Below are 26,736 nucleotides of genomic sequence, written 5' to 3' on the forward strand. Positions count from 1 at the left end.
CATTTTGAATATTTTTTTAAAGTTATCACAAATAAACCTGCTCATATTGCCTTGCATCAAAAGCTCAAAAAGCTTTTGGCATAAAATAATCCTGGACTGGGCATGCGCTCACTAAATGGAACTTTTAAGGATAAATACAATTATACTCGCCAGTCTTGAATTCGAGACAATTTTATAAGAAACGCGAAAAATGATCTTAATCTGACTAAAAATAAAGTGTTGTGTGCAAGTGAATCGGGCCGTGTTAATAAGTCAACGGAAAACCAAAAACTGGTTAATTTAATAAAAATAAAACCGAAAAAAGAACATACCGTATATACATATTAAAATGGTAAGGATGAAAATGGGTGCCTGAAAAATTAGGAGTGATAAAAAAATCGAGAGTAAAAAGAAAGTTTTTCCTGAGTTGAAAATACAATTTAGTGGCCGATTAAGCAATTCCAACTACAATAATTTACTTAATCGTAGCCCTTTATGTCTAAGTCCGTGTATATATATTATGTATGTGGGTGTATATAAGTTGATGTCTATATATACAGACACACTTATGTATTCGTGATTAATTTAAAAAGATTATAATACACACTTCCTCAGTATGGATCTGAAGGTATTAATGAATTTAAAGATTTTATTGAATTCTTTAATGGCATACATATTGATTAGTTTCTTTTTATGTATGCCTACGAAATTTAGATGTACCTTGTGTAGTATATACAGACATATATGTATTATATAGTGCAGACCTTACAGAGACAAGTGCTAAACAGTTGATTGGATTTTACAGTTGATAATGGATTCCAACTGGAGAAAATCAGGGCGGGATAACCGAATTTCTCTAAGAGCTTTTGGGATAGTTGATGTTTTATTTCGTTATAGAAATAGGCAATCCGTTTTATATAATCATAAGTTCAACAATATTAAAACTGGAATATATAAAACCGTTAAATAAAAAAAGGTCGTAAAATGGATAAGCTCATTTGATCCTATATATGTAGATGATGTACTCAAGTTGCAATACTATCTTGACTGCTCGTATTAAGAAACATAAGTTCAAATTCTTTTTACATATCTGCCACACCCCCTTCCTTACCACATGCCAATGACGGACTGAATAGTTTTTTTTTATTTAAAACCCTTTTCTAATTACTTTTTTTTAATTGGAATTTCATTATACAGATTGATTGATTATTTTTAAAAGCATTTAAGCTTGATACAGAGTTAAGCGGGAACGTCAGTTCTAATTCCCAAAATAAAAAGGAACCTTAAAATCAAGTATACGAACACTACAGATCTGTCCCATTTAAAACATAGAAATGATTTGCCAAATTGACCAATAAAATAATTAAAATTTGCTAAAGTTCACTTGATTCAAACTCTTAAAATGTAAAAAAAAGTTTTCAACGAAATTCCCACATCGCATAAAGGTAGCTATATTAACTATCTTATCGTTATAAATCAAGAAAGGAATTTTTATTGTTCGAGATACTTAAATATTTCTGCTTTCTTGTTGCTGGTGTATTCGGTATACGTCTTGTTCCTGAGTAATAGGTATCTCTTAGTTTGGTTTACATCTTCGGCGCTCGAATTTCATTAATACCACATTATATTTATCAAATAGTTCATACATACTATACTTCAAGCATTAACATTTTCTTAAATGGACATTTTCCAAATAGTGCGATAAAGAAAAAAAAATCTCCTCTCTCCCCTCCTTCCTTATTCGGGTAACTCGATATCTTTAATCACCCAGTATAAATAAATGTGCATATAATTTACCAATTTCAGAATAACTTTTCAAGGAGATACTGGCCGGTTGTTCTTTACCTGTTTTCTATATCACTTTCTTATATCGGTAAGTAAAACAAAAATATTACAAATATAAGAAAATACATTTTACAAAAATGGGTGTCTCAACAAAGAGGTAAATTTTAAGCTTGCTGTATTAAATTTAGTCCGAATTTCAGAGTAAATTATTATTATTTAAGAAGTAACACCAAACCCTTGCACCTTTTGCAGATGGCTCTTTCATATTGCCAGAGAATGACCCTCCCACAACGGCGCCAAAATTCTTATCCAGGGGTCACTTGTACAAGGTCATCGTTGGGGAAACCATCGAGTTGCCCTGCAAAGTACAAAACCTCGGCTCGTTTGTGCTGCTGTGGCGGAAGGGATCGTCGGTGCTCACAGCCGGACACTTAAAGATAACAAGGGATCAACGATTTAAGATTGTGGGGGACTACAACTTGCAGATTAATGGAGTGAAGACCCAAGACGCTGGAGACTATATATGCCAGCTCGGTGATCAGGAAAACCGTGACCAAGTGCACACAGTTGAAATATTGGGTATGTTTTTCTCGCTCGGTAACTAAGTTCTTCCTTTACTGTAAATATTTGATGTATGTTCACAGTACCGCCCACACTAAGGGCTCTTCCACATAATGGCCAAGTGACTGCTAGGAAGGGAAGCACTGTCACCTTAGAGTGCAAGGCGTCTGGCAATCCGGTGCCCACCATATTCTGGTTCAAGAAAGATGTCTTTTCGGGACCAACTCACTTATCGGATAGCTCAACACTTATATTGGAGAACGTGGACAGACATCACGCAGGCACATATCAGTGTTCTGCCGACAACGGGGTAAAAGATCGCGTATCAATGGACATACAGCTCACTATTCTCTGTAAGATACAGTTTCTTTGACTTAGAATGCATAATGTACTAACTAATATTGAAAATTAACACATTTTGTCCAGCTCCCCCCGAAATAACGGTGGAGAAATCCTGGGTCCATGCATCCGAAGGATACGACGTGGAGCTCGTTTGCATCGTAAATGGTGATGTGAGCTCGGAGGTAAGTACGAGTGATAATGTTTAATTTCATAAAAAAAACTAAGAATAAACAATAAAAAAAAAAAAACTTCATAATACGTTAATGCACAATCCCGAAGATGCTGTGGTACCAGAACTCATTCCTACTTGATGCTACCGATCGGCGATCTATGTATCCCCGCGATGACAGATACAGTCTCATCATTCGAAACTTCCAACCAACGGATTTCGGCAACTATAGCTGTGTGGCTGATAATGCTTTGGGAAGGACAAAGAAATATATCGAAGTATCTGGACGACCGGGACCTGCTGATTTCATTTCCCCAGCTTTGAGTGGATTCCTAGATCACTATAACTTGACGTGGACAATTGAGTCCATACCCCCTCTGGATGAGATAAAGCTCTTGTACCGCCGTTTGTTGGTATGTTTCCTATTACATTTCTAAATGCTTATGCCAAGTGATTTATTTAAAATAACACTTTAGATGAATGAAACCTACCAACATCCTGGCAAGTGGCATGAGTACCACATTAAGCCAACGCCAATTAGAACAGATGGATCTCACTTCCTGATGTCGTATCTCGTCAAGAACTTGGAACACAACGCTGTCTATGAGGCGATTGTACAGGCCAAAAACAAATATGGGTGGAACGAGGTATGGAACTACTGATTTCATAAATATAAGATTTCTTTTTAAACTGGCTTTAAATCCCTCTTTAGATCAGCGATATTCATCAGTTTTACACGCGAAATCACGATCTCCTTCTCGATATTGATATGGAATATAAAATGGGCATTTCAAGCAATATTAGAATATCTCCAACTGTCTATGGAATTATTTTTTTTACATTTATGTTAGTGTTCTATCCCATCATTAGTGTCTAAGAAATAATGAGTAGCGTTTATTTGCAAATATAATTTAAATGGTGCCTTACTAAAACTTTAGCAAATAATTAAATTTACATGTATGTACATTAAGAAATCGTATTAAATGTATTGAAATCTCAATAGAATACTTCTCTCAATAGAATATTTATGAATGTACTTCCGCAATGGTTTAAGACATAAAACGGATCTATTATCATTTTTCCTTCATTGCTACTGGAATAATAATATTACAAAAAGTTCACTTAAAGTAAATGCTTATAATACTTCCGACCAGATTTCATTTAATTCTCTTGAGATTAACTATCAGAAATATTTAAACAAATTATAAGAGTTTTTAAAACAAATGCCCTTATTATTTCGTAAGCAAATACATTTTTGGTCTGAGCAAAAAGTGTTATACTCACCATTCCGTTAGCCCGATCCATGAACTGAGTACCGGATTTACATCATAATTACTCTCAAAACAGATCTAAAAAATCAGCGTAAACTAGCTGATATCGATAAGGAATAACAACGTCATACCATAAAGAATACGAAAGTAGATCCTTGAATTAGAAATACTCATCGGAGAATTAAATCGAATAAAATTAGGGAAACCGAAATTCGTGTAATTGCACAAAAGATATATGTACATAAGCACAAGTATTCTCAATACATCTTCTTATTGGCAGTGAAAATGTCGAACAGCAGAAAGAAACATTTACCACGTTTATACGATGCATATCCCCATAGCCCCCATATTGTTTGAATCTGACGGTATAATCTTTCCATAAGTTGTGAATTAATAGACAAACACACAAGGGAAACTCGCTTTCTTGACAGAACTTGTTTTCTATTTAATAATTAGTTACGAAATTGTTATTCCCCAGAGTGGTGAGAAATTTTTTAACATATCGCGATAGGATAACTATAGTACTCATATCCTAAATCGTATAAGCGTAGTAACTGTTGATAAAATTAAAAATCTTCTTTAACGAATATTTAGAATCTAGAAAGTACGGTAATATAATTCTCTAAAGTTGCACCATAGGTACTATTTCGAATTCAGGCCCTTTTCTCGTGGTCTATGAACCAGTTCACCTCAAAGAGAAAAAGCAATTGAATCATTTTTTTTTGGAAAGGAAACATCTCCTAAGTTTTATCAGAACTGGTATTCTTTCTCTCATTCTGGGCAGTGGAAATATACAAAGATAAACTATGGACAAAATGATAGATCAGCATTCAAATTCATTGCTGAAGAAAGCTTAGTAATTTCGTAAAGAAAACTTAAATGAATACAGTATATACCCTCCTGTAATCATAAAATACATAAATACATATTGCAATATCGTTCAACGATTGTAGATACGTTTTCATAATAGGTATACCACTGAATATAAAATAACTTATAACTCTAAATAATTTAGTAATATGAATCATCGGTCTGGAAGATAAGCTTCCTGAGTTATCATTAAATTTAAACTTTTCTATGAGTTCATGTACAAAGCACATGTAATGGAAACTTTACATAAATGTAAATTTTAGATGGTTTTATATCTTATCATTGATTGTTAAATAAGACCAAGAACTAAGATTAATTGTTTTTGTTATCTCCACCATTTAAATTGATTTTTTTAAATAATTACTTAAAGTTTTAAGATTTGATTTGGTTATATGAAATCCATCTATCTAAAATAAATACTTAGACTCCATATTATTAGTAGAAATATCTCTAGATGCATAATCAAACAATAACATATTAATAGACTTAAAAGAAAATTAAACAAAAAATAAAAGAACTGTATGATACAAAAATAATCTTTTAAAGCGGGAAAAAATGAAAGTAGTAATAATATTAATAAATCTTTTGTAAGTTTATACGTATGTATGCCCCTATACATATGTATGTATGTACAATTATGTGCGCAATACCCGTAAAATTTGGATCGTATTATGGACATAATAATAAAACATAATGTATCTTTTATTTTAATTATAAGTGTTCATAGGCCTAAGAAATAGAAAATATCTCATTAGTGTTATAATTTCGATAAAAAAGAATTACTTTACATAAGCGTGTAAGATCTACCTACTAATAATGAATGGCATTATACATAACAAACTTACAAAGCACGAATAAATCATTTTACTAGTAGATTAACATAATTATTTTTAATTCAGGTTTTATTCTTCCTTAAAGATGATAATTTAATCCCCCTGACAGTATAAATAAAACAATCAAGGTATCAAATGTGCATATATTTTTGTCTAGTTGAGATTAATTGAAAGTATAATTTGTTTGATTATTATTTCTATTTTAGTTATTAATAATATTTAGTCAAGTGGTGCTCCATCTGGCGAAGTCGACAGAATCGACGGCTGAGGACTTATTTGGCTTACGGTTGTCGGTCTAATGGACAGTAGTTGAATAGCTTCTAACAGCCCATCTTGACTGGTCGAGGCCAATGGCCAATTTCCATCTGCAATGAAAAGGCTTTTTATATAGAATCTGTAAATGACAAACAAATGCTTTGAAGATAAACCTGAATTATGCGAGGTGTATCGTTCAGAACTGGACATTTTATAGCAAGATGTCTTCAAAGTATTCATTGGCATTATTCTGGTTTGGTTCCATGTCACTGTGTTCCTGTCAGTTTTTGATGCTTCCCATGGCATTGACCACCTCCTCATCTGACTTTCGGGATCTGTAGAGATCCCGTCTATTACCTCACCGGCGGCAGCTTCTGACCATCGACGCTGACCGTTCAATGGAAATAATGGGAAACTTAAGGATGATTTGACGTTCCGGTGAAATGGAATCTTCATGGACAAAAGTTGTCCGGGATTTGGCAAGGGACCGCGAGTGTGTTCAAAAATGGCTTGCATGGGATTGGCATCGCAAAAGTTCAATTGGGGTGAGGGTCCACGTGGCTGGTCAGCTTTAAATAAAATAAAATGTTTCGAAAAACGTTCTCTAAAGCAAGTTTGTATAAAAAAATACCAGTTTCTGAAATTCCAGGGGCAATTGGACGTTGATCGGTCAGTGAGTTTCCTCTGGATGAATCCATTTTTGTACTTGGCCCACATAGGTTGGGCGATGGAGTTTGAGATCGTTGGTCGTATTGATGGCTTTAAAGATTGAAAAAAAAAATTGATTGAAGTTTGAACAAATATATGACCATGACTTACCGTTGTTTCATAACACTGCAGTCTTGTTCATGTGGAAATCCGACTGGGGATTGGCAAACAAAGCAACAAGTTAGGGATGAAAATGCATCGTAGCTGGCTGCACAGAATTGGTGCTGAATATTGATCACAGCCTGTGCATTCTCCAATACAATTAGTTCGTTATGTTCTCTGAACCGTTTTTGATCCAATTCAGTATTGGAAGATTGGTCCATGGACGATATGGTGACGAAATCCTGCAGTAAAGCCAACATGTGAGTTTTGACTGTTCCAGTGGCCACTGTTGTAGCTCTGGGGAATGAAGTATTTGAATTTAGAAACAGATTTTGGTCAGGCTTATGGCTCTTACCTTGCCAAATCGTTCCAAGAATTTGTTAAATATGAAGTCGTGTAATTATTGAACAATGGCTTTTCGCTCAAGGACCACTGCTCTAAAACAGCTATAGAATGGGCCAGTTTGGAGCCAGCAGTACATAAGTTATTTAAGGCGCTCAAGTAATTTATCCAAGCGGCGGAGCATTCACTCAAAGCGGTTTTAGCTGATATCGACGAATTACTTCCGCTGCTAGAAGTGGCCGAGTGTCCGGAATTGTTGCAAAGCTCCTCCATTCTGAGACCTAATCTGTAAGTATAAAATGTTCAATTATTTTGAAATTTTCTTGGAAAATTATTTAAAATTTAATTTAATTATCTCATCCTTAATAATTGATGACATTCATATTTTGACGTTCTATAAGTTTTGTGTTCACTTCTTATTAGAATGTGGTGAATAATGTTGGTAAGCCGAAGCATGAATACTCTTAAAGGTGATATTCGTGACTTATAAGGGATTTCATATTAATCTAAAGCTTTTTTTCACTGCTGACCTCTTAAAATTAATAATTAATAAAGTTTATAATAATTAAGGTAAGTTTTAATAGTTTGCATTTCAAAGTGTATTTAGAAATTACAATTGCTTTTACAGTTATTTAATGAATCAACAAGATTATCAATAATAAAATAATGGTAAGCCAATATAGTACCCAAATTTGTTTAGTAAGACCTCAGCTTAACTTCTTAGCTTATAGGATACGTACACATTCTTTCATTTGAATAAATAAAACGTTTGACAAAAGTGAAAAGTCTTGGCGCCTGATAAAGTCTATGGGTCCTCTAGTGTTATTGCCGCTTTTTGTGTAACCATATTATTGTATCTTTTACTGCGGTATAAACAGATTGATTGACTATCCCCAGCTGAAAAGAGTATTTCTTGCAAATATACGGTTATGACCTCTCTTGAGTAACTTGAATACATTTTTGCGATTTAGATTTGCTTTTAAATTTAGCTTTTCATACCTTACTTAAACTTGCTTAAAAATATATGCCTAAAGTATGACCAAAACTAAATTGTGCAAAAAAGATAAGATACAAATTATTGAAATCACGAAATAAGAAATAATCTTTGAAATAGATATAATAAAACCATCCTTTTTTATCATTCCAAACCTATATATATTTGAATTTATTTTTATTTTATTCAATTCAATAGAAGACTTTTAAATAAATCTTAACTTTTATAATTATATTTTTTTCTATTTAGTATTCGCCTTATTTGTATTTTCCGGTATTTTTGATATTACCATTTATGTCCACACTAAACAGCTGATTATGGTTTGTTTATTTGTTTTTCTTCAGTAAGGAGCCTGTTGAACTTTTGAATTAAATTAGATCAATCTCACAAAGTTAAATGAATGTGTTTACTTTTATATTTACCATAAGTGCAATTTGTGGCTTTGACGCCTTTAAAACAGCCATAATTCCCAATGAGTTTATTGTTCATTTCCATTCTAAGTACTTTGCACCGGTCCGCGAATCCTTTATTAAAGCCAAACTCTTTGGGTCGAATGTAAGTTAATGTCCTTAAAACCAAAGTGTATCTGAGAGAACAGAATATTTTTGTTATCAACCAAACATTTCGCTATATTTAATAATTTTAAAATAAATATTTAATTTGTCTTTGCCTAGATCACAAACTGGAAAATAGTTCGTCGTGAAAATTTAGCTTGGCAATACCCAAGCGATTTTGATGTTTTACGAGTGCTAGCTAGTGACGAGACGTTTGCCAAGTTAATTGTAGAAAGGATTGAATCTCACCCATCAGTGAAAGCAATAGTTCCTCAGCGAAGTGTGCGGAGGATCCTGAACTATACCCCGTACAGAAATTTGACGAATATAAACCGTCACACGCAAGGAGTGTTGAGAAATAGACCAGCAAACAATGATCGACAGCGGCAGGTTTGCTCCGTTCTGCACGCTAATGTCCTTTGGAAACTTGGAATTACCGGCAAAGGAGTCAAAGTGGCTATATTCGATACTGGCCTAACCAAAAACCATCCGCATTTTCGAAATGTGAAGGAACGAACCAACTGGACAAATGAAAAGTCCCTAGACGACAGGGTAAGTCATGGGACCTTTGTCGCCGGCGTAATCGCCTCCTCCAGGGAGTGCCTAGGTTTTGCTCCTGACGCCGATCTCTACATATTTAAAGTCTTTACGAATTCTCAGGTGAGTAAAATGTTAACATCACAACAAGATTAAAACTTATTAGAGCTCTCATTTCAGGTCTCTTACACTTCCTGGTTTCTGGATGCCTTCAACTACGCGATTTACAAGAAAATAAATATTCTTAACCTCAGCATAGGCGGACCAGACTTTATGGACTCGCCGTTCGTTGAGAAGGTTTTGGAATTGTCCGCTAACAATGTGATAATGATATCGGCAGCAGGAAACGATGGACCCCTATATGGGACTCTGAATAATCCTGGTGATCAAAGCGATGTGGTTGGTGTCGGCGGTATTCAGTTTGATGACAAAATCGCCAAGTTTAGTTCAAGAGGAATGACCACGTGGGAGCTTCCTCTGGGCTACGGGAGATTGGGGCTCGATATAGTCACGTACGGAAGTCAAGTGGAAGGAAGTGATGTGCGCAAGGGATGCAGACGCCTTTCGGGAACGTCCGTTTCGTCTCCAGTTGTTGCAGGAGTAGCTGCACTGCTTATAAGCGGTGCATTTCAGAAAATCGATTTGATAAACCCGGCGTCGCTTAAGCAGGTGCTTATCGAAGGTGCCGAGAAGCTTCCGCACTATAACATGTTTGAGCAGGGAGCTGGAAAACTGAATCTGTTGAAGAGTATGCAGCTGCTGTTGTCTTATAAACCGAAGATTACTCTTATTCCATCATACCTTGACTTTACCTTAAACTATATGTGGCCGTATAGCTCTCAGCCGTTGTACTATGGTAGCTCAGTGGTAATTGCAAACGTGACAGTACTCAACGGCATTTCCGTCACCAGTCAGTTAGTTGGCACCCCCAAATGGATTCCTGATCTTGATCATCATGGACAATTTCTACAAATATCAACACAAGTCTCCCCTATATTTTGGCCGTGGACCGGATGGTTGGCCTTTTTCATTGGTGAGTTGAATATAATTGTTCGCAATTTATATTCGCCTTTTGTGGGATCTTACAGCTTTTAGAATAGTTTTTATATATCAACAAACACGGTTTTATTAGTAAACATTTTGGTTCCCATTTCAGCTGTAAACAAGGACGGCGAGAACTTTGAAGGGGTTTGTAAAGGAAGTATCACGTTAGTCGTCGAAAGTTTTAAAGATTCAACGAACGAAAGTCATACAACCGAAATAGAATTCCCGATGTCCATAAAAGTAACCCAAAAACCTCCAAGAAACAAGAGGATATTATGGGACCAATACCATAGCTTAAGGTATCCGCCGCGTTACATACCACGAGACGATCTTAAAGTAAAGTTAGATCCTCTGGACTGGAGGGCGGACCATATACACACAAACTTTAAGGACATGTATACACATTTACGAAATGTTGGCTATTATGTTGATGTTTTGCGAGAACCATTCACCTGTTTCAACGCTTCGGACTATGGCGCACTGTTGATCGTTGACCCTGAGAGAGAGTTTGGCGACGATGAAATAAACGCTTTAAAAGAAAACGTTTATAATAAAGGTCTGAATGTCGTGATATTCGGAGATTGGTATAACACAACGGTGATGAAAAAAATCAAATTCTTTGATGAAAACACCAGACAATGGTGGACACCGGACACTGGTGGCGCTAATATTCCAGCCTTGAATGATTTGTTGAAGCCATTTGGAATAGCCTTTGGCGACTTTGTCGGAGAGGGACACTTTAAACTGGGCGATCATTCAATGTACTACGCAAGTGGAGCCGCAATTACTAAGTTTCCAATGAACCCAGGAGATATTTTAGTCGGAACAAAGCTAAATGATCAAGGACTTTCAGTATGTTTACTTAAAACTATTTGATTTAAGCGAATTAATGATTTCCATTTTTCAGATTATAAATGCTAAGACAGCCAACAAGGAGGCTAAGATAGATTTACCTATTTTCGGAATGTTCCAAACTAAAGCGAACAGTATTGACAGCAAAGAGGAGATAATGAGCCTTGCAGAAAGCAATTTGGTTGAGGCTATACCCACGGATTACTCAACATTCAAGAACAGAGTCTTGCTACTACGAAAGAAGGAACGTAGTATCAGCTTAGCCAAAGTCAATACCAATAGTGAAGGACGAATCGCCGTATATGGGGACTCAAACTGTCTGGATTCGACGCATCTGGAGAAAGCTTGCTACTGGCTGTTGATCACATTTCTAGATTTTGCGATAAACTCTCACAAATCGAGCTTGTTGCAAAACCTTAATCGTATATCGGAATTTCATAAACTTAAAAGACCCCCATTACCTCTTAGGATATCAAGCAATAATTCAAAATCAAGTCCACAACACAATATTTGTGAAAAGATTCATTGGCTTCCCTTGTCGAAGAGAGAATCCGCTGAGCCGAGAGAATCTTCTATATTAGACGTAGTTACAAGGGAAACTGAAGGTATTTATTAATGTCTTTGCTAACTATTCTTACTAATTTAACATTAAACGTTAAATCTTTTTCAGAATATAATATCGATTTAATTAAAAATTTATTGGATTCAGAGATCACGAAATTGTCCTTAAACAGTGACTACTTTACAGCCAGCCAAGACGCCGATAGCTTAAGAACTCCAATTATATTTATGGTTTGTTTAAGCTTAATTGTTATTATATTATTTGTTTTATTCATAAAACGTAGATATATTCTGTAAATAAATATTTCATTACTTAAAAAATCCAAAAACTCGTACAGTAAAAGGGTTTATTAGATTTGTTGAAAAGTATTTAACAGGTAGAAGGGAGCGTTTCCGACCCTATAAAGTATATATATTTTTGATCAGTATCAATAGCGAAGTCGATTGAGCCATTTCCGCCTGTCCGTCCGTCCGTCTGTTCGTGTGTTCGTCCGTTTGTCCGTATGAACGCTGAGATCTTAGGAACTATAAGAGGTACAGAGTTGATATAAGGCAGGCAGATTCTTGAGGCCCATACGCAGCGCAAGTTGATTTCAGCATTCTGCCACGCCCACTTTGGCGTCCATAATATTATGGTGTATGTCTTCGTTTGACTTTGTTTAACATATTTATGTCAATATCTACCGGTTTTCCAAAGTATTTTCAAATCGGTACAATTTCGCTTTTTATGAAGAAATGTAAGTTAAGGCGTCACATAGAAAGTGACGTCACCGTCAGCTAGAAAACATGCTTTTTTAATAAAAGATGGCACTTTGTCCATTTCCACTAGCAAAATGAATAATTTAAAATTGTGTAAAGCTGTAAAGGGAATCTCATAGTCACGGCAATCGACTACAACGTTTCTTCTTATTTGTATTCATATGGATACAGGGTGGAGTCTTTTTGGTAGTAAATATCCTTAGACAAAAACGTCTGTATGACACCTGTATATTCTAAGTTTTAATTTTAAAATCCAGTTTACTACCTGTTGTTTATCACAAGTCAAAGGTGGTTAAAGAACGCGAGTACTTTTAAAGGATGAACTTCTTGAAATGTTCCAATTCGAAATGTCAAATTTTAGCAATAACAAATATTTTATAATGTGTTTTATTGATGTTCCTAATCATTACTAATGTCGGAGGATTGATTTTCAACAATCGGTGGATATCTGCAATTAGTAAATACACGAACTTAGTTTTAAAAACACATTTTATTCATTTGTATAATTTTAAAATCTTTAAGTTGTAAGTTACTTAAAAAATTAAAAATGAGAGCATTTCAATCGTTTCTACATACAAATAATTGTATTTGTAAAGATTTTTGTTTGAATTAGTTGTAAAAAGCTTTGTGCTTTTGACAAAAAGTCGATGTATTTGTCTAAGTTAAATAAATTATACGTATTTAATATATTTGAATATTGTACATTCAAATTACAGTTATAGATATACAAAATGTCCAATAATTTACACTTAACTAAATAAATTAATTTACAGGAATTTTATTATTTTTATCGATGTTGTACCTAATGTATGGAAAGTTAATCTTAAACTACGGCTTGCTTTAATCTGTGGCAATATACAACATAGCCTATCATTTTTTTTCGTTGTCAATTTTACTTTTATCCAACGATGATGACACCATCCCGCCACCGTTTGAAGGATACAGCTTTTCCAAGTAGTTTAACGATTCATTCAAAAATGTCTGTAATGAAAAAGTTTGCGTTAGTTTAATAATAGCTTAATAGTTTATCTATAGCATAAAGTACCTGGAAAGCATGCAGAACAGCCATGATTGCGGGCGATCCGAATCCGTGCGTTATCAAGGAGAAGTGTGTTAAGTGGCGCTGCATCGATGGCTCCAGCAAGTGCTGGGATCTCGTGCCGAAATGGGTCGTTCGGTCTTGGCTCAGGATCTGCATAAGTTCTTTTGTAATCTGCAAAGTTAATATTTAATTTAAAAGATTTTAGATTTAGATTCAGTTCTTTAATGAAATCAGTCCATGATTGGTTTAGTTTCCTTAGGACTACTTACCTGCTGGGAGTGAAGAATGAGCTCTTTCCGCCGGTATGAGTCCTGCGGCTCAGTTTGGTGGCGCACAATATACTCGGCCAGCTGCCTGGCGGGGAACTCGGTTTCGCACACGAAATGAAAATCCTTGGCCAGATGGGTTGCCTCCCCCTCCACCAAGGATGTGAGTAGCGTCACGTTGGCCGCTTTTCGCCTGCCAGCCGGTAAGTTAAGGCCGATCTTTTCCAACTTTTCCCTTAGCAGGCGTCCCCCGTTCTTGCTCTTGGCCCTGCAATAATAAAGCTTATTACCATAAAGAAGTTGATAACCCATTTGAACCCACCTTCGGAGCACTCCGCCCAGTAGGGAGGCGTTCAAGCACTCTGGAGGCGACAGGCGTCGCTGCACTTCGGCTATGGTAACCTTGTATTTCGAGGTGCTCGATAGGAGACTAAGGCGACCAGGAACTGCACAAAATACCTCGCTGGGCGAACCCGATCCAATGTTCCCGGCTTCTTTTCCGCTTTTCATGCCTGCAAAAAAGAAACAGCAACACCAAGTTTAGACTCCATGAGTCTGTATGCACACCATATTGTTCAGGGCAGGGAAAATATATTATTATTGCCATTGTTGTTATTGTTCTGGCTGTGCCAAGTGTGAACGCAGGACGTGGGGATCGTTTTACCCGAATCCTGCCAATTAGAAGGGCAAGATTCGATTTCACAATGCCAGCCAACTCACACTTCCTAGGGTAGGTACTGGCATTGTTATTTAGGCGTGTTCGAGGTTCCGCCTCATTCGCAACATGGAGTGGAATCTAACTTGCAAGTTCATTAGGATTATGAATGTATATGTATATGATGTTGAGAGTATATGTATAAAAATATTTGCAGTAGTTGTGTTTTCAATTTATATAAACAATTTTCTCTCTAGTCTTTGTTTTTGAAGCAAGCCTTGAATCTGTTGAGCAATGTAGTATTCCCCAGGAGACCTGTAACTTCTAAGCCTGTGCTTTCTATATTGTATATTTCAGGCACATAAACAATTGAAATGCAGTAAATGCATAATTTTAAAACAATAATCCGCATTCAAAGTAATTTAAGCAACAAAATACAATCTCCCATTACTTTTTCCATCAAAATATGAACATATGCTTTAAAAGTTCTAAATCTAAATTAGACTCTCCCCCTTACTGGTCTGTATTTTGTATATTCTGTATTTTTGGACTCTGTTCACAGGGTTGGTTTCCACACATGTTGATAAAATGACCTTCATTAAGTAATCTCGAGTTTAAAACGAGCTTGTATGTCCACGGGAATGCTATATTTCTAGTCAACTTCGTTTCTTAATTGAAAGATTTATTTAAAAGAGGATATTTTTTGGATCAACTTACTCTTTATAAGCGGTAAGTCTGACATGAACGCCACATTGTCATCGAGGGCAGGAGCTTGGACATCATCGACAGCATTTTGAAGGGCTTGGTGCAACGCCAGGGACTCGTGCTCATGACCAAGGCGCGTTCCGTGGGCAGCTCCCGCCGATATTGCACTACCGTAATCGCTTCTTCTATCCGTGTACGGAAATCCGTGGGACAGTTGAGTCTGCAAATGATTCAAAGTAAATATAATTCGGACTAATAGTAAGATGTTGGTAACTTAAGTTACTTAAACAAATAAACATAAAATAATAAGTACATTACATGGAATGTATCTGGAATGGCCTTTTTTATTAATCTAATCCCATACCTTTTTGTGTTTCTGGACCAAATGAACTTTTTAAAGCACACTTACGACACGTCCCTTATTATTATATCTTTCCATCTTTTTGGTATCGTTACTTAAGTTGGCTATAGTTTACGAAATAATACATCTTTATCTCAAAGATCTGGAACAAATGCTATCTTCTATACTCTTTTGTTTTACATTTAGTACTTCTTTTGACCTAAAAGGTGCCAATAGAAGCGTCTTAAATCAAGCGGAAACATAACTCTTGCAGCTCAGTGTTATTACAGCGGGCATGGTAGAAACGATGTCAATAATTGCGAGATTATTAATACCTCGGCGGTTCGGTTTCGCCAAGGGGTTGAAGTCGTCGCATAGCCAATCCGAGGTCCTTACCGCTAATGTATGCAGACCGGCTGGAGGCCGCACACACACACACTCTTTGCCGGAGCTTGTGTGCCGCGTCTGTGTGAGAGTCCTTTGGGGCGGACAGATGCGCACAGAGCCTGCGAGGCTACGCCTTTTCGGGGCATTGAGGCTGCGTTTCTGGGTTCGGAGTTCGGTGTTCGGTATTCAGTGTTTCGGTTACACTGCACCACTTGCCGGCGGAGTGAGTAGGACTCAACAAGGGACTCCCTTCGGCGGGCTAAGGCTGAGCTAGGAATTTCATCGTTGTTGGCAGGACTTTCTTGCGAGATCCCAAGAACATTTTTTACATTTTCCGGAGGATGTTTTTTTAATGCACTCGAATGGAATTCGTTCAAAAATAACTTCGACAACTTTCACAGAATGAGGAAGTTTCCACCCCCGAAACGCTCTATGGCCTTCGAAGCCAAGAATGTAGCAAATATGCAAGAATAATGTGGAACAAGACGGAAATTCTTAAACGGATGAAGAGATTGAGTACCGTCCTGAATTGCCTCCTTGTTAGTACTTATAGTAATTGCAAACCGCTCAAGCCTTGATTTTATTTGTGAAATTAAAATTTTCTAAAGGCTGTTAGTCATAGTAATAAACCTAATATTACCCAAATTATATAAATACTTTGAATAGGATTAGATCGATACTTCTCTTGTGATAAATTAAAACAAATCCCGAAAGGTGTCTTAGACTGCCAAACAAAAACTGATAACAATTCTATATTTTTTTACAAAAAAAATAGTCCTAATCCGACATCTTATAAAGACAGCATTATACTTCTCCCTAAAAACCTTATCAGACCTCAGTCTTTAAGTAGAGTTAATAGAGTAGTAATAGGGTTTATCAGAAATATAAAGTTACAACACCACAAATTACCATACATTAGATTCTAAGCTATACTTACAACATGTCCCTGCAGCTCGGCCTCTCTGTGGGTCCTGTGGATCCCCAGTTGGTCCTGCGTCGACCTCAGTCCAGCCAGCTGGTTGTAGTGGTGCAGTGGGGCGTGGTGCAGCGAGGAGAGGGGCTGGCCGTACGGATCCGTGCCCAAGTACTCGAGGGCCCCGTGGTTCTGCAAGTAGCCGGATATCTAGATAACGCTTGGGGTAATCAGGGGCAGCCCTTGGGGTGGAAAGCTTACCTGTTGCTGGGGGGGACTCTGGGTGGAGTGGTGGAAGGGAGGCGGAAAGTACGGCGGCTGGAAGTCGGACTGCAGCGATTGGTGGTGCATGGTGGCCGCCGAGCCATGGGTGCTACTGTGCCCACTATGCCCCGTGGCCGGTCCGCTCCGTCCTGTGTGTCCGCCGGAATGCGTAGTGTATGCCGCACTGCCACTGGAAAGCCCTAGACTCCCATGTCCACTGAGGCGTTCCTGAGGAAGACACACAAATGTAAGTAACTTGGTTTTGGAACACACTTAATATAGGTTATATGCTTCTTAAAGTTATTAAGTTTGTTATAGAAATTGAAGTTCCGGCGGTAAAAATATTTTGTAAGAGAAGCACAGTGACACAAATTGTACTCCTTAATTTTCTTAATAAATTAAACATATTTAAATCGAAATCAGTATAGTTCATGTACTTTAGAGGCTTCGTTTTTGGTACTGCTAATTCTTAACATCACATAAAAACAGTTTCATTCATTTAATGTAAGTTTTTTGTTAATAAAACAGAGGAAAAATCCAAATTTAAATCGATGAGTTGCGTAATTTTTTTTGATTAATAACTGAATTTCACATTTAAAATAATAACAAACGCTGTTATTTTTATTTTCCTAGTTCGTATATTTATATTTGCCAGACAAAGTTCCAATTAATTAGCTCAAAATGTGAGTTAAAAAGCAGTGTCTAGAAACTGTTTATGTTGTTTTCCGAAAATGAGATTCAGATGTTGATATCAACCGATTTGTATATATCAATCAAATAAGGATACTGTTTAAGTGTATTTGTATTTAGTTAATGTGATTAGCCACAAATGTGTTTAATTATTTGGAACTTTAAACGGGAGAAATCATGAAAAGCTGTTTTAATTTCCAGGTTAGGTTTCACAATTCATCACATTTAACGATGTCTAATGAGAGCCGATCGAAAAGATTTTAAACACTTCTGTGAGAAACCAGCAAGAATTACTGACACACACTGTTTGGGGGTCAAGTTGTTTTGCCGCCAAGAAATTCGACACACTGTCCATCATTTCTAGAAGTAATCCCATGGAGGTCTTAGGTCCGAAGTATACCTGAACCTGAATTACAGCTGGCATATCCACATACGCTAAGGTCATGTTATCATATTTAAGTCCACTGAAACCTTAAGCACACATATTGATTGGGGTTTTCCGATTCTGATTTGGATTTATCAATATTATGTTCCGGAACTATGGCTGTATCACAACGGATTACATGCGCACGAGATGCAAATCGAATGGGATTTATACGACTTAGATACGCGCTTTTTTCCGGACCGACGGCAGCATCAGCAGTCCACGAGCTCCGAACGCGAAATGAGAACTAGTCTCTCGTCAGTGTGCCAAAAAGGCAGAAAGGTTCTTCAGCCAACGACGCCGGCTTCGCTCCGCAGTCGCTACCGTTAGAGGTCGCTTGGTCTGCCAAGGAACCAAACACCCAAATACGATATATATAAATATATATATGGACATCTATAGATATAACGCCGCTCATTGTGATTACCAGCGATTTAAGATCTTTGTTGTGGGAAGGCACATTTAAATCTGAGCGGCATAAAGGACCCACATTATGGGGTCGGAAGCTGAGCTTAGTGAATGGTATCACACAAGCCATTTGACATCCTGCCCAGTCGCGCGCCTTTGAATTGGAAGGACTCTCAGGATGCGGTGTCAATAGAAGATGCACGCGATAAGGCCGATCCTGTGAGGCTGCACACATTAGGTATCCATAACTGCGGTTATTGATTCCTTAAATTTGCACAACTCGCAAACTGCCGGGCCACTCGATTAGGCCATGCCGATGCATTAGGCCTGCTCCCATTTTCCCATTTACCTGCTCCTTAATTCAGCATTGTGTCCGGGGATTGCGGAAAAAGAATGACAGTAATTTGACACAAAACGTTGAGGTTTTCGCAAATCGAACATGTTTATTCGATTGTGCAGGTGCAAGTGTGTGCGGAGCGCCAAGGTGCAGCGCCCAGGTTCGGCCTTCATTGTGGTCCAAATAAGGAACTCCTCCGAGTGGACCAAACAAGGCGCTCCATGCCCAAACGCTCTATTTCCCGGCACTGGCATCGCTTTAATCAACTAATTCATATTGCTTACACATTCAAGTAGCAGCTCAATTATTTATCTCAGAAGAGTATTTATTAGTGGATGACGGCGAGTTATAGGCGGTTTATTTGGAAGTTGGGAAAATAGTTGGGACTCTAAGCTTCGTTTTAAAATGACTAAATCGATTCCCTTGGACTTTACTCTTGATAGTTTTTAAGTTTACTAACAAGAACATCTTAAATATATCTTTTATTTCTATCCAAAGTCAAACTTAACATGCCATTGAGAAATCAGCATTTAAGGGTTTTCTTTTTATCTACATGACTACCCACTTGGCCAGAATGATTAGTAGGTTGAAACATTTAAAGTTCTAACAGGAGTCTGAGTTTCAAGAGGCTAATATTTAATTAAATTTATACTGTTTTCCACATTTAAACACATCTAGAGATGTCGTTTTGATTAATCATAGATTTACAGTTCCCGAAAAACCCGTTTCTGCAAACCTTCAGAGATTCGTCCATCATAAAAAGCTTCTTCGCGGAATGTCTGTCAAACTACTAAATTCCTGCTATCAAATTATGAATCGACAAGCTATTCGTGTAAGTTTAGTGAATATACATTATATCCACATATGAGGGCATACTATATGATCCCATCTTGATTTAGGTGCCAGGTTCACCAGGGCCGGGGCTTTGGTAGGGAGCATTCTTCAGAGTCAGAGTCTTCGGCTGGGCCAAGAACGTGGCAATTGCGGATCGGGCACGACTTTATTGTGGCTTAATAAATTAAAATAATTTTGATTGATTACTTTGGATTATCTTGTCATTTGCCAACATCAAATAGAATATTTAAGAATACAGGTAAACCGGTTCCCTTTTGTTTTGCCTGAATATTCGTCTATCGACGGCGGTGGCTGGGCTCTCGGTGGTTTTCTTCTCCAATCCCCGGAGATTTCGCGCATTTCGCGCTGAAGAATTCGTGCTTCGCTCTAATCAAAGCCAAATCTGGGTATTAAGTCTCCGTTCAATTAAAACGGTATTTCTGGATGGAATGTACTACTTAGCCAGACACCTAAACATCCAACTCCTGTAAGATCTCCAAGATCGATTTGTTTACTTCTGCTCGGATGGACTACTCAATATTCTTGGTAACCCCCAAACACACGGCCTTCTGCTCATCCCTCGGTAGATATTCGGGGCTTAGTCTCGGCTCTTGCCGTCACTCAATCCCGATACCGTCAATACTCTTGGCCTGATCGGGCTATGTTGGTGTGCGTATGCGTGGCTTTTGAGTAATGCTTTTGACCCTTTGCCAGTTGGCAGTTAGCAGTTAACTGTTGGCAGTGGCCGTGGCCGTTCTTTATTTCGCTGCTATTTTTATTTATTTATTTATTTTGTGGCGGGTCTTTTCTCTATTATGAATTGTGCGATTGGAAACTCTTGGTTTTCAATCACATGAAATTCAGAATTTTACTCCATTGTTCGCCATCGTCAGACATGAATATGCTGAAATTTCGGACTTACTCTGGTGGTCAATACTCCCATGGCGTAATTCAAGATAAAGATAAATAAATTATAAAGGTTCGAATGGTTTCTTGGTCGCGCCGGGCAGAGACTATCTGGTTTTGGGAGGCACTGGCACTGGCGCTGGCACAGGCACAGGTAGACAGTTGGAAGCTGTTGAGCAGGTCGAAATAGTTTCACCTCAAGTGTGTTCTGTTCCAGCGACGGTCATACACAAGGCCTCACATACGCACAATTTACACACACGCCGTGTATAAATGCGCACTTCACTCGGTATTCTAATGAAATGTTATCCACTTGCGAATGATCAATTGCCATTAAAAGAGTTTTGACTCCGAAATCAGGCTTCGCTTTTCTAGCTGGCCTATTACCATTCGTGGTCCAGTGTTATTTCTATCGATGCTCCTCTCCTCCCTGCCGCCACCTACCTTGTCTCCCTGAACTTGGATCCGTTTTCTAACGTTTGGATTTCCTACTTTTAAATGGTGTCCAATATATATATTTTTCCAGATTTTCCAGTCACCTATCACCTATATATAGACATGTACTCGCAAAGACAACTCCTAAATGTGTGTCATTTATAATTTGATTTGAATGTTTTCCAAATGCATTGAGCATTGCAGCTTTAGTTGCCTTTTCAAAACATTTGCAATTCAAATACTAAATAAAGTATTTCAAATAACCCTTAAACCAAGTGAAACCTTTTTCGTATTTACATTCGCATCAGGAATATATCATTTATCAATTTACATTTTTTATATATTATACAACAAAAATATTGTCTTAGAAATAGTATGGATAAATATCTACGAAATTTTAAAAATGTAAGTAAGCTTTTCTAATGATTATAAAAGTTGTATCGTTGGTTAAACGCAATACAACTATAAACTAATATATGGAGTAAAATTAATATATTTTAAAATCGAATTTGCTATCCGCATTTTTCGGCAAGGATTGTAGAGAAGGAAACCAGCGTTAGACCATTCGTAAATTCAAACTTATTTTTAAGTTGTTTATTTATTTTAAATAGAATGTTGTGAGTTCTTGCACTGCAGTAAAGATATAGGAATCTTATATAATCCAGTGGCAAAAACAGTCATACAAATTTCAAAAGTTTCTAACCTAATACCTGAATTAAAGAGATAAATTATTTCTCTATTGTTCTTTTCTTGATCAATTGTTTTTATTAATAAAGAAGAAGAAACGCTGTAGTCGAGTGCCGCAACTATAAAATACCCATTACTGTTTTACACAATTTTAAAATATTGGTTTTTGCTAGTGGAATGTCAAAAAATCATGTTTACTAACTGATGGTGACGCCACTTTCCATAAGAGCCACTTTCCATAAGCCTTAACCTACATTTCTTCATAAATAGCGAAAAAAGGTTACGATTCGAAAAATCTTTGGCCTGCTTAATCTCAACTCTGTATCTCTTATAGTTCCTAAGATCTCATCGTTCATACGGACAGACGGACATGGCTCAATCGACTTCGCTATTGATCCTGATCAAAAAAATATATATATATATTATAGGGTCGGAAACGCTTCCCTCTTCCTGTTACATACTTTTCAACGAATCTATTATACCCTTTAAATCTACGGGTATCGGTTAACTACACTATTTAATATTGTATATTTGAATGTGGAATTTGTTAAATATAAATCAAATAACTATATACATATAATGCATATACTCTGTTTTGTTTGATAATGGCCTAGTGGCTCCACTAGGAACAAATTTAAAATCATATTGAAAATAATAAATTAATAAATTCAGTTGATTCCAATGGCGAACCAGATCGAAAATTTATGGTAACATGGGCGTGGCTTGTCCAAATTTGACGATCTATGAAACTTTACATTCCTTTTACATAATTTACACGCCATGTGCGTCATCTAGATTTGACTTGCTGAACCAAAAAAAGGCACCCACCCATAGGTGGCTCTGTAAAGTATGTTACAACCGAATTGGTAGTATCTCATTTTATATATAAAAAATATGTAATAAAATTCAATATTAGTTTTATGTTACATTTTTTACTTTAAATTTTAAAAGAAAGTATGGAAAGTGACACTATTGATTTAGGCGTTTCACGTTAAATATTTCCCTATTTCAAGTAATTAGAATTATAATATTTGTGATATTTTAGACAGTTTAGCATTTATACCAAGGGGTTAAACTAAGCATATGTAACAATTACTTAATAGAATCTGAATCTAGAATCTTTCAACTGTTTAGGATGTATTTTAAGTATCACCCGAGGATTGGGATTAACAAACAAAACTGCAAAACTGAAATCTAGTTTATATGAATACATCAAGAATATTGTATATATTCTATATTTTATACATATATAAACTCAAGCATAACTTATTCTGTTACATGCGTAAATAGAATGCCAATTATCACATTTAGAAACCACGGATGGAGTTGAATTTGGCTTTTTGAATTCATTAATCTAAAAATAAAGGTATATTTTACCATTAAACATTAAAGAGGTCCCTTTAGATCATTGTTAAACTATATAACTAACTCTATCGTTACTTTAACTGAGTATTGCCTCTTAGAAATGGGGTATGGCATTAATAAAAACTTTAAAGCAACTTATTTAGAGCTATAAATAAATGGTAATTGGTATTGGTAAATGAGAGCATCATAGTTTGAAATAGTATCAATTTTTTGTGGGTTCAAGATTACATAAAATATGTAAATAGGAAATAAAAGCATAACACTTTCCTGTGTCAATAGCAAAAAAGAATAAGCGTAAGTCTTTACATTAATATTAATAGTAATAATTATTAAATGCAAAATGAATTTGAAACAAAATAAACGACAGCAGACACTTTCCCTTAGTTTATAGTCAAATACATATCACAGCTATAATTTTTTCAATAAAACGCAATCGAAAGCTTAGCAGGGCATTTAGCAAAAGTAAAACAGTGAATTATTCCTCCCAAGAAGAACCCCGAAAGTGCGGTGAAAGAGTTTGGAGCACCGCTCACTTTGAAAGTATTTGCAAATAATAATTAAATTAGCACGTGGCTTCCATAAAAGCAATCACGTCCGAATTCCTCGGCGATGACGTAATGACTCTGGATACTTATACAGTAGCCAGGGCCAGGGCCAGGGCCAGGAGTTGGCCTCAATCCGGGCTGCCGCTATTACTGAAATTGCCGGTCAAAATGATTCCGCGAGAGCGAAGAAGTGCCCGCCCAAGAAAAGAACATGTCTGCGCGATTTTCGCATTTTTTGGGTTACTACCTGGTCGGACTTGAATGCCACCAATTATATTGCGACATATAAAACAAGTAGGCCCTAACATCTTATAAAACTCCTCACTTTCATCCCGTGGACCAAGCCTGGGCCAGTCCTTCTAATTACGCTGTCAAGTTGAATGATGGTGGGGCACCCAAGGGGGTTGGCCTCGGACCCTGCCACAGGGATATGGAGACATCGAGTGGCATAAAGACCGCCTTACGGCCATAGTATAAGCCGAGTTCATGCGGGCATTGTCATAATATTGTCAGTAAATAAAGAATCCATTCGCAACTTTCAACTGGCAACCGTCAGCCGGCCCATTTTATTCAGCGCACAAATTTACATACTGTCTGTACGGTTGAGACTGGCCATCGACTGACCTGTACAGTGGGCCCCTAAAATTGGCTTGTTTCCAATTAGATTACATATTCGTTCGACGTCCGGTGCTGTCATTTATTGGAGCTGCAAGTTGGAACTGTCGGAAGAGCTATAAATTAAACGAATTTAAGAGGAAGCTTCGCTCCAAACGCTGCATATAATATTCATAACAACAATGGAAATGTTCAGCGGACGATAATCGATTTTTGCTTATTACGATCCAGGTACTCCGGTACCTTTCCCGGTCTCCCAGTCTGGCTGGCCAGGCTGCGCACGCGCTCCAATCCGCGGAGTCGGATGCCTTCTCTCGTCCTCCAGCTCGCCTCTTGGCTCCTTGGCCCACTAAACCGCGAAGGAGCTGGCCCTTAATGAAGTAGTAAAACTCATTCATAAATGTATTAAACCTGCTGGGTATTTGCGGAGCCTTCTTCCAAAATCGAAAAGCTGCGTCCGCTGTTCTAGCGTACAAATGACGAATAGAAGAACGAGCCTCGGAGTGACCACTTGGCGCACTGGAAGAAAAATGCTCTGGTGTTTTGTGCTTTTTGTGGAGATTTTTGAAGTGGCAGGCAGTGGTATACAAGGGGCATACTCTCCCTCCAATAACCTCCTTGACTTTGCCAGACAAACATTTATACCGCACTGATCTATTTAAAATCGGATTTACCTAACTAAACTGTTTAAGAAGCACATAAGTAACTTTTTCTAAAGTACTATTGATCTAATATTTATTGTAGATAAAACAGAGAAAATTTGTTTAGGGATAATAAAACCAAATATAATATGTACTTTAAAATTAAAGAAACAACTAAAAGATCGTCATTAGTTTGAAGGATTATCTTATAATTCGATAAGGACTCAGTTAAGATCTTTCCAAAAAGGTAAAGTACGCTTCCATATTGCGGACTACAATCTAAGACTTATACTCATGATTGATAAAAGTTAGTTAGTTAAATGCAACTATATTCATAAATGTTAATCCTTCTTTTAGCCGACCCAAGAAATTGTTTTCACTGTGTAGCTTCGACTGAGCTGGGCTCAACTTAACGCAGCTCGAGACCGTTTGCAATCTGCGTCCAAAGGGCAGGCTTTCAGTGCAGCAGCCTCGTGAGCCAACTGCAGTTCTCCTTGGTTCTTTAGTCCTCTCCCCTTTGCCAATCTCATCCTCCATACTCCAAGAAGTTAAAGACAACGCATGTCGGCCAACCGATGATTTCGCTCTTGCCTTGGCTTTTGGCTTCGGATGTAGATGTGGATGTGGATGTGGCTCTTTCCACGGCTTTGGTTTGCCACGAGCCTAACACACGCCGTTCGCCTTGTCGACGTTCCGACACTTGATTCTGCTGGCGGATCTTGGCCACGTTATGAACATTTACATTTATCTTGCCAATCAATTTAGTTTTGTTTGGACTTTTTAATTTCCTCTCCGCAAATGAAATCAATTTTGATGCGTGCATATGCAATTCGAGTTTCCTCTGAGCATAAGTCCGTGTGTACGAGCGGAAATGCCTTCGAGCGGATGCAAAGGACTCGACATAATCTCGCCCGCACTGCTGAAGTAATGGATATGATATGCAAATGCTCCGCTATCAGGAGCTCCCTTGATCGGAAATTCCTATCCAAATTGTTGCATTTATCTTGTTGCGAATTTCTTATAAGACCCATTAAATAGATTAATAACTTTTGTAAATCCAATATCTTGAGAAATTCCAATAATATATAGTATATATATCAAAATGAAGGAATTAAATATTATATTCCGCACTTGTGTGATCCATAATCCCATGTCCTAAACTCAATTACCATACCGACAAGTCCTGAACTCCCAAAAAGTGCACATTGCAAATTGGAACAATTATTCTAAATTATAAAGAAATTATTCAATAAATCATCGGGGAACCCATCAATCAGTCCTTGTGCCTGGCTGGTCTGGGATGAAACACTGTTTGGCTAATAAATAAGGCCAATACTTGAATATTTTTCGATATTTGGGGGCTATACATACACCCAAAGTGTGTGTGAGCTATGGGAACTTTCTGCCAGGCTGAGCGGACTGCATGGCATTCATTTTCAGTCGGGGATCGCACGCAAATTGACGATGCGTTGCGCTTCAATCTCATAAATTATTTTGGCAACGCATCACGCGAGTGTCCCAGTGGGATCTTACCTGATTTAGGCAGCATTCGAAGGGCCAAAGCTAATGCCAACACACTCATACCAGGAATGCCCATTTTATGGTCCGCACTTTCGGCATTTTTGTGGGCGATGACTTTTGGTCTACCTCTTCGCTGTGTTTTTGTTTTGATCTTTGGCCCTTGCCCCGCAAATTGCCCTATTTTTTGATCGGGCATCGAAAGGGTTCTTGGAAGCAGAAACACCATATAATTTGGCTA

At 37.3% G+C, this 26,736-nt stretch overlaps 4 protein-coding genes across 10 annotated transcripts in view; 2 read left to right on the forward strand and 2 right to left on the reverse strand.

Annotated features, from left to right (window-relative positions):
- Nucleotides 1-135: 135 nt before the first annotated feature.
- Nucleotides 136-5,873, forward strand: LOC108108800 (MAM domain-containing glycosylphosphatidylinositol anchor protein 2). The gene is made up of 8 exons (XM_017216981.2): nt 136-331; nt 1,786-1,852; nt 2,017-2,343; nt 2,409-2,678; nt 2,752-2,849; nt 2,947-3,249; nt 3,313-3,483; nt 3,549-5,873. The coding sequence occupies exons 1-8, from the start codon at nt 329-331 to the stop codon at nt 3,711-3,713; spliced, it is 1,404 nt and encodes a 467-aa protein (XP_017072470.1). The 5' UTR covers nt 136-328; the 3' UTR covers nt 3,714-5,873.
- A 60-nt stretch (nt 5,874-5,933) lies between these two features.
- On the reverse strand, nt 5,934-8,262 carry LOC108108801. 2 transcript variants are annotated; one of them, XM_017216982.1, is made up of 6 exons: nt 8,217-8,262; nt 7,231-7,503; nt 6,885-7,172; nt 6,697-6,824; nt 6,239-6,634; nt 5,934-6,175 (listed from the first exon to the last, which is right to left on the reverse strand). In XM_017216982.1, exons 2-6 carry the CDS (start codon nt 7,488-7,490, stop codon nt 6,030-6,032), a joined length of 1,218 nt encoding a protein of 405 aa, XP_017072471.1. In that variant the 5' UTR covers nt 7,491-7,503; nt 8,217-8,262; the 3' UTR covers nt 5,934-6,029. The 2 variants fall into 2 exon arrangements, with proteins under 2 accessions (XP_017072471.1, XP_017072472.1); XM_017216983.2 differs by lacking the exon at nt 8,217-8,262 and adding an exon at nt 7,958-8,195.
- Nucleotides 8,263-8,549: 287 nt separating this feature from the next.
- Nucleotides 8,550-12,098, forward strand: LOC108108814 (membrane-bound transcription factor site-1 protease). The gene is made up of 6 exons (XM_017217000.1): nt 8,550-8,766; nt 8,886-9,425; nt 9,483-10,335; nt 10,459-11,198; nt 11,254-11,803; nt 11,869-12,098. The coding sequence occupies exons 1-6, from the start codon at nt 8,608-8,610 to the stop codon at nt 12,054-12,056; spliced, it is 3,030 nt and encodes a 1,009-aa protein (XP_017072489.1). The 5' UTR covers nt 8,550-8,607; the 3' UTR covers nt 12,057-12,098.
- Nucleotides 12,099-13,280: 1,182 nt separating this feature from the next.
- Nucleotides 13,281-26,736, reverse strand: part of LOC108108816 (transcription factor AP-2-epsilon) — a 28,859-nt gene continuing 15,403 nt past the window's right edge. For 2 of the 6 annotated variants that reach the window (XM_017217011.2, XM_017217007.2), the window contains 7 exons: nt 17,088-17,318; nt 16,851-17,036; nt 15,199-15,406; nt 14,149-14,338; nt 13,830-14,094; nt 13,564-13,731; nt 13,281-13,499 (listed from right to left, as the gene is read on the reverse strand). In XM_017217011.2, the coding sequence (XP_017072500.2) occupies nt 13,389-13,499; nt 13,564-13,731; nt 13,830-14,094; nt 14,149-14,338; nt 15,199-15,406; nt 16,851-17,036; nt 17,088-17,318 (1,359 nt within the window). In that variant the 3' untranslated portion in view covers nt 13,281-13,388. Of the gene's footprint in view, nt 13,500-13,563; nt 13,732-13,829; nt 14,095-14,148; nt 14,339-15,198; nt 15,407-16,850; nt 17,037-17,087; nt 17,319-18,180; nt 18,271-26,736 lie in introns of those variants that run through there. The other 4 variants (XM_017217013.2, XM_017217009.2, XM_017217012.2 and 1 more) reach the window with 3 other exon arrangements.

Source organism: Drosophila eugracilis, unplaced genomic scaffold, assembly GCF_018153835.1.
Source record: "Drosophila eugracilis isolate 14026-0451.02 unplaced genomic scaffold, ASM1815383v1 contig_2154, whole genome shotgun sequence".
In the NCBI taxonomy this organism is placed as follows: Eukaryota; Metazoa; Arthropoda; class Insecta; order Diptera; family Drosophilidae; genus Drosophila; species Drosophila eugracilis.

Coding starts and splice junctions, on each gene's coding strand:
- LOC108108800 (XM_017216981.2), top strand. Junction 1,853..2,016: donor TATATCACTTTCTTATATCG/GTAAGTAAAACA, acceptor CACCTTTTGCAG/ATGGCTCTTTCATATTGCCA. Junction 2,344..2,408: donor GCACACAGTTGAAATATTGG/GTATGTTTTTCT, acceptor GTATGTTCACAG/TACCGCCCACACTAAGGGCT.
- LOC108108801 (XM_017216982.1), bottom strand. CDS start 7,490: ATGGAGGAGCTTTGCAACAATTCCGGACACTCGGCCACTTCTAGCAGC. Junction 7,173..7,230: donor TCTTGGAACGATTTGGCAAG/GTAAGAGCCATA, acceptor TTCATTCCCCAG/AGCTACAACAGTGGCCACTG. Junction 6,825..6,884: donor TGCAGTGTTATGAAACAACG/GTAAGTCATGGT, acceptor CAATCTTTAAAG/CCATCAATACGACCAACGAT.
- LOC108108814 (XM_017217000.1), top strand. CDS start 8,608: ATGAATGTGTTTACTTTTATATTTACCATAAGTGCAATTTGTGGCTTT. Junction 8,767..8,885: donor CCAAACTCTTTGGGTCGAAT/GTAAGTTAATGT, acceptor GTCTTTGCCTAG/ATCACAAACTGGAAAATAGT. Junction 9,426..9,482: donor AAGTCTTTACGAATTCTCAG/GTGAGTAAAATG, acceptor CTCTCATTTCAG/GTCTCTTACACTTCCTGGTT.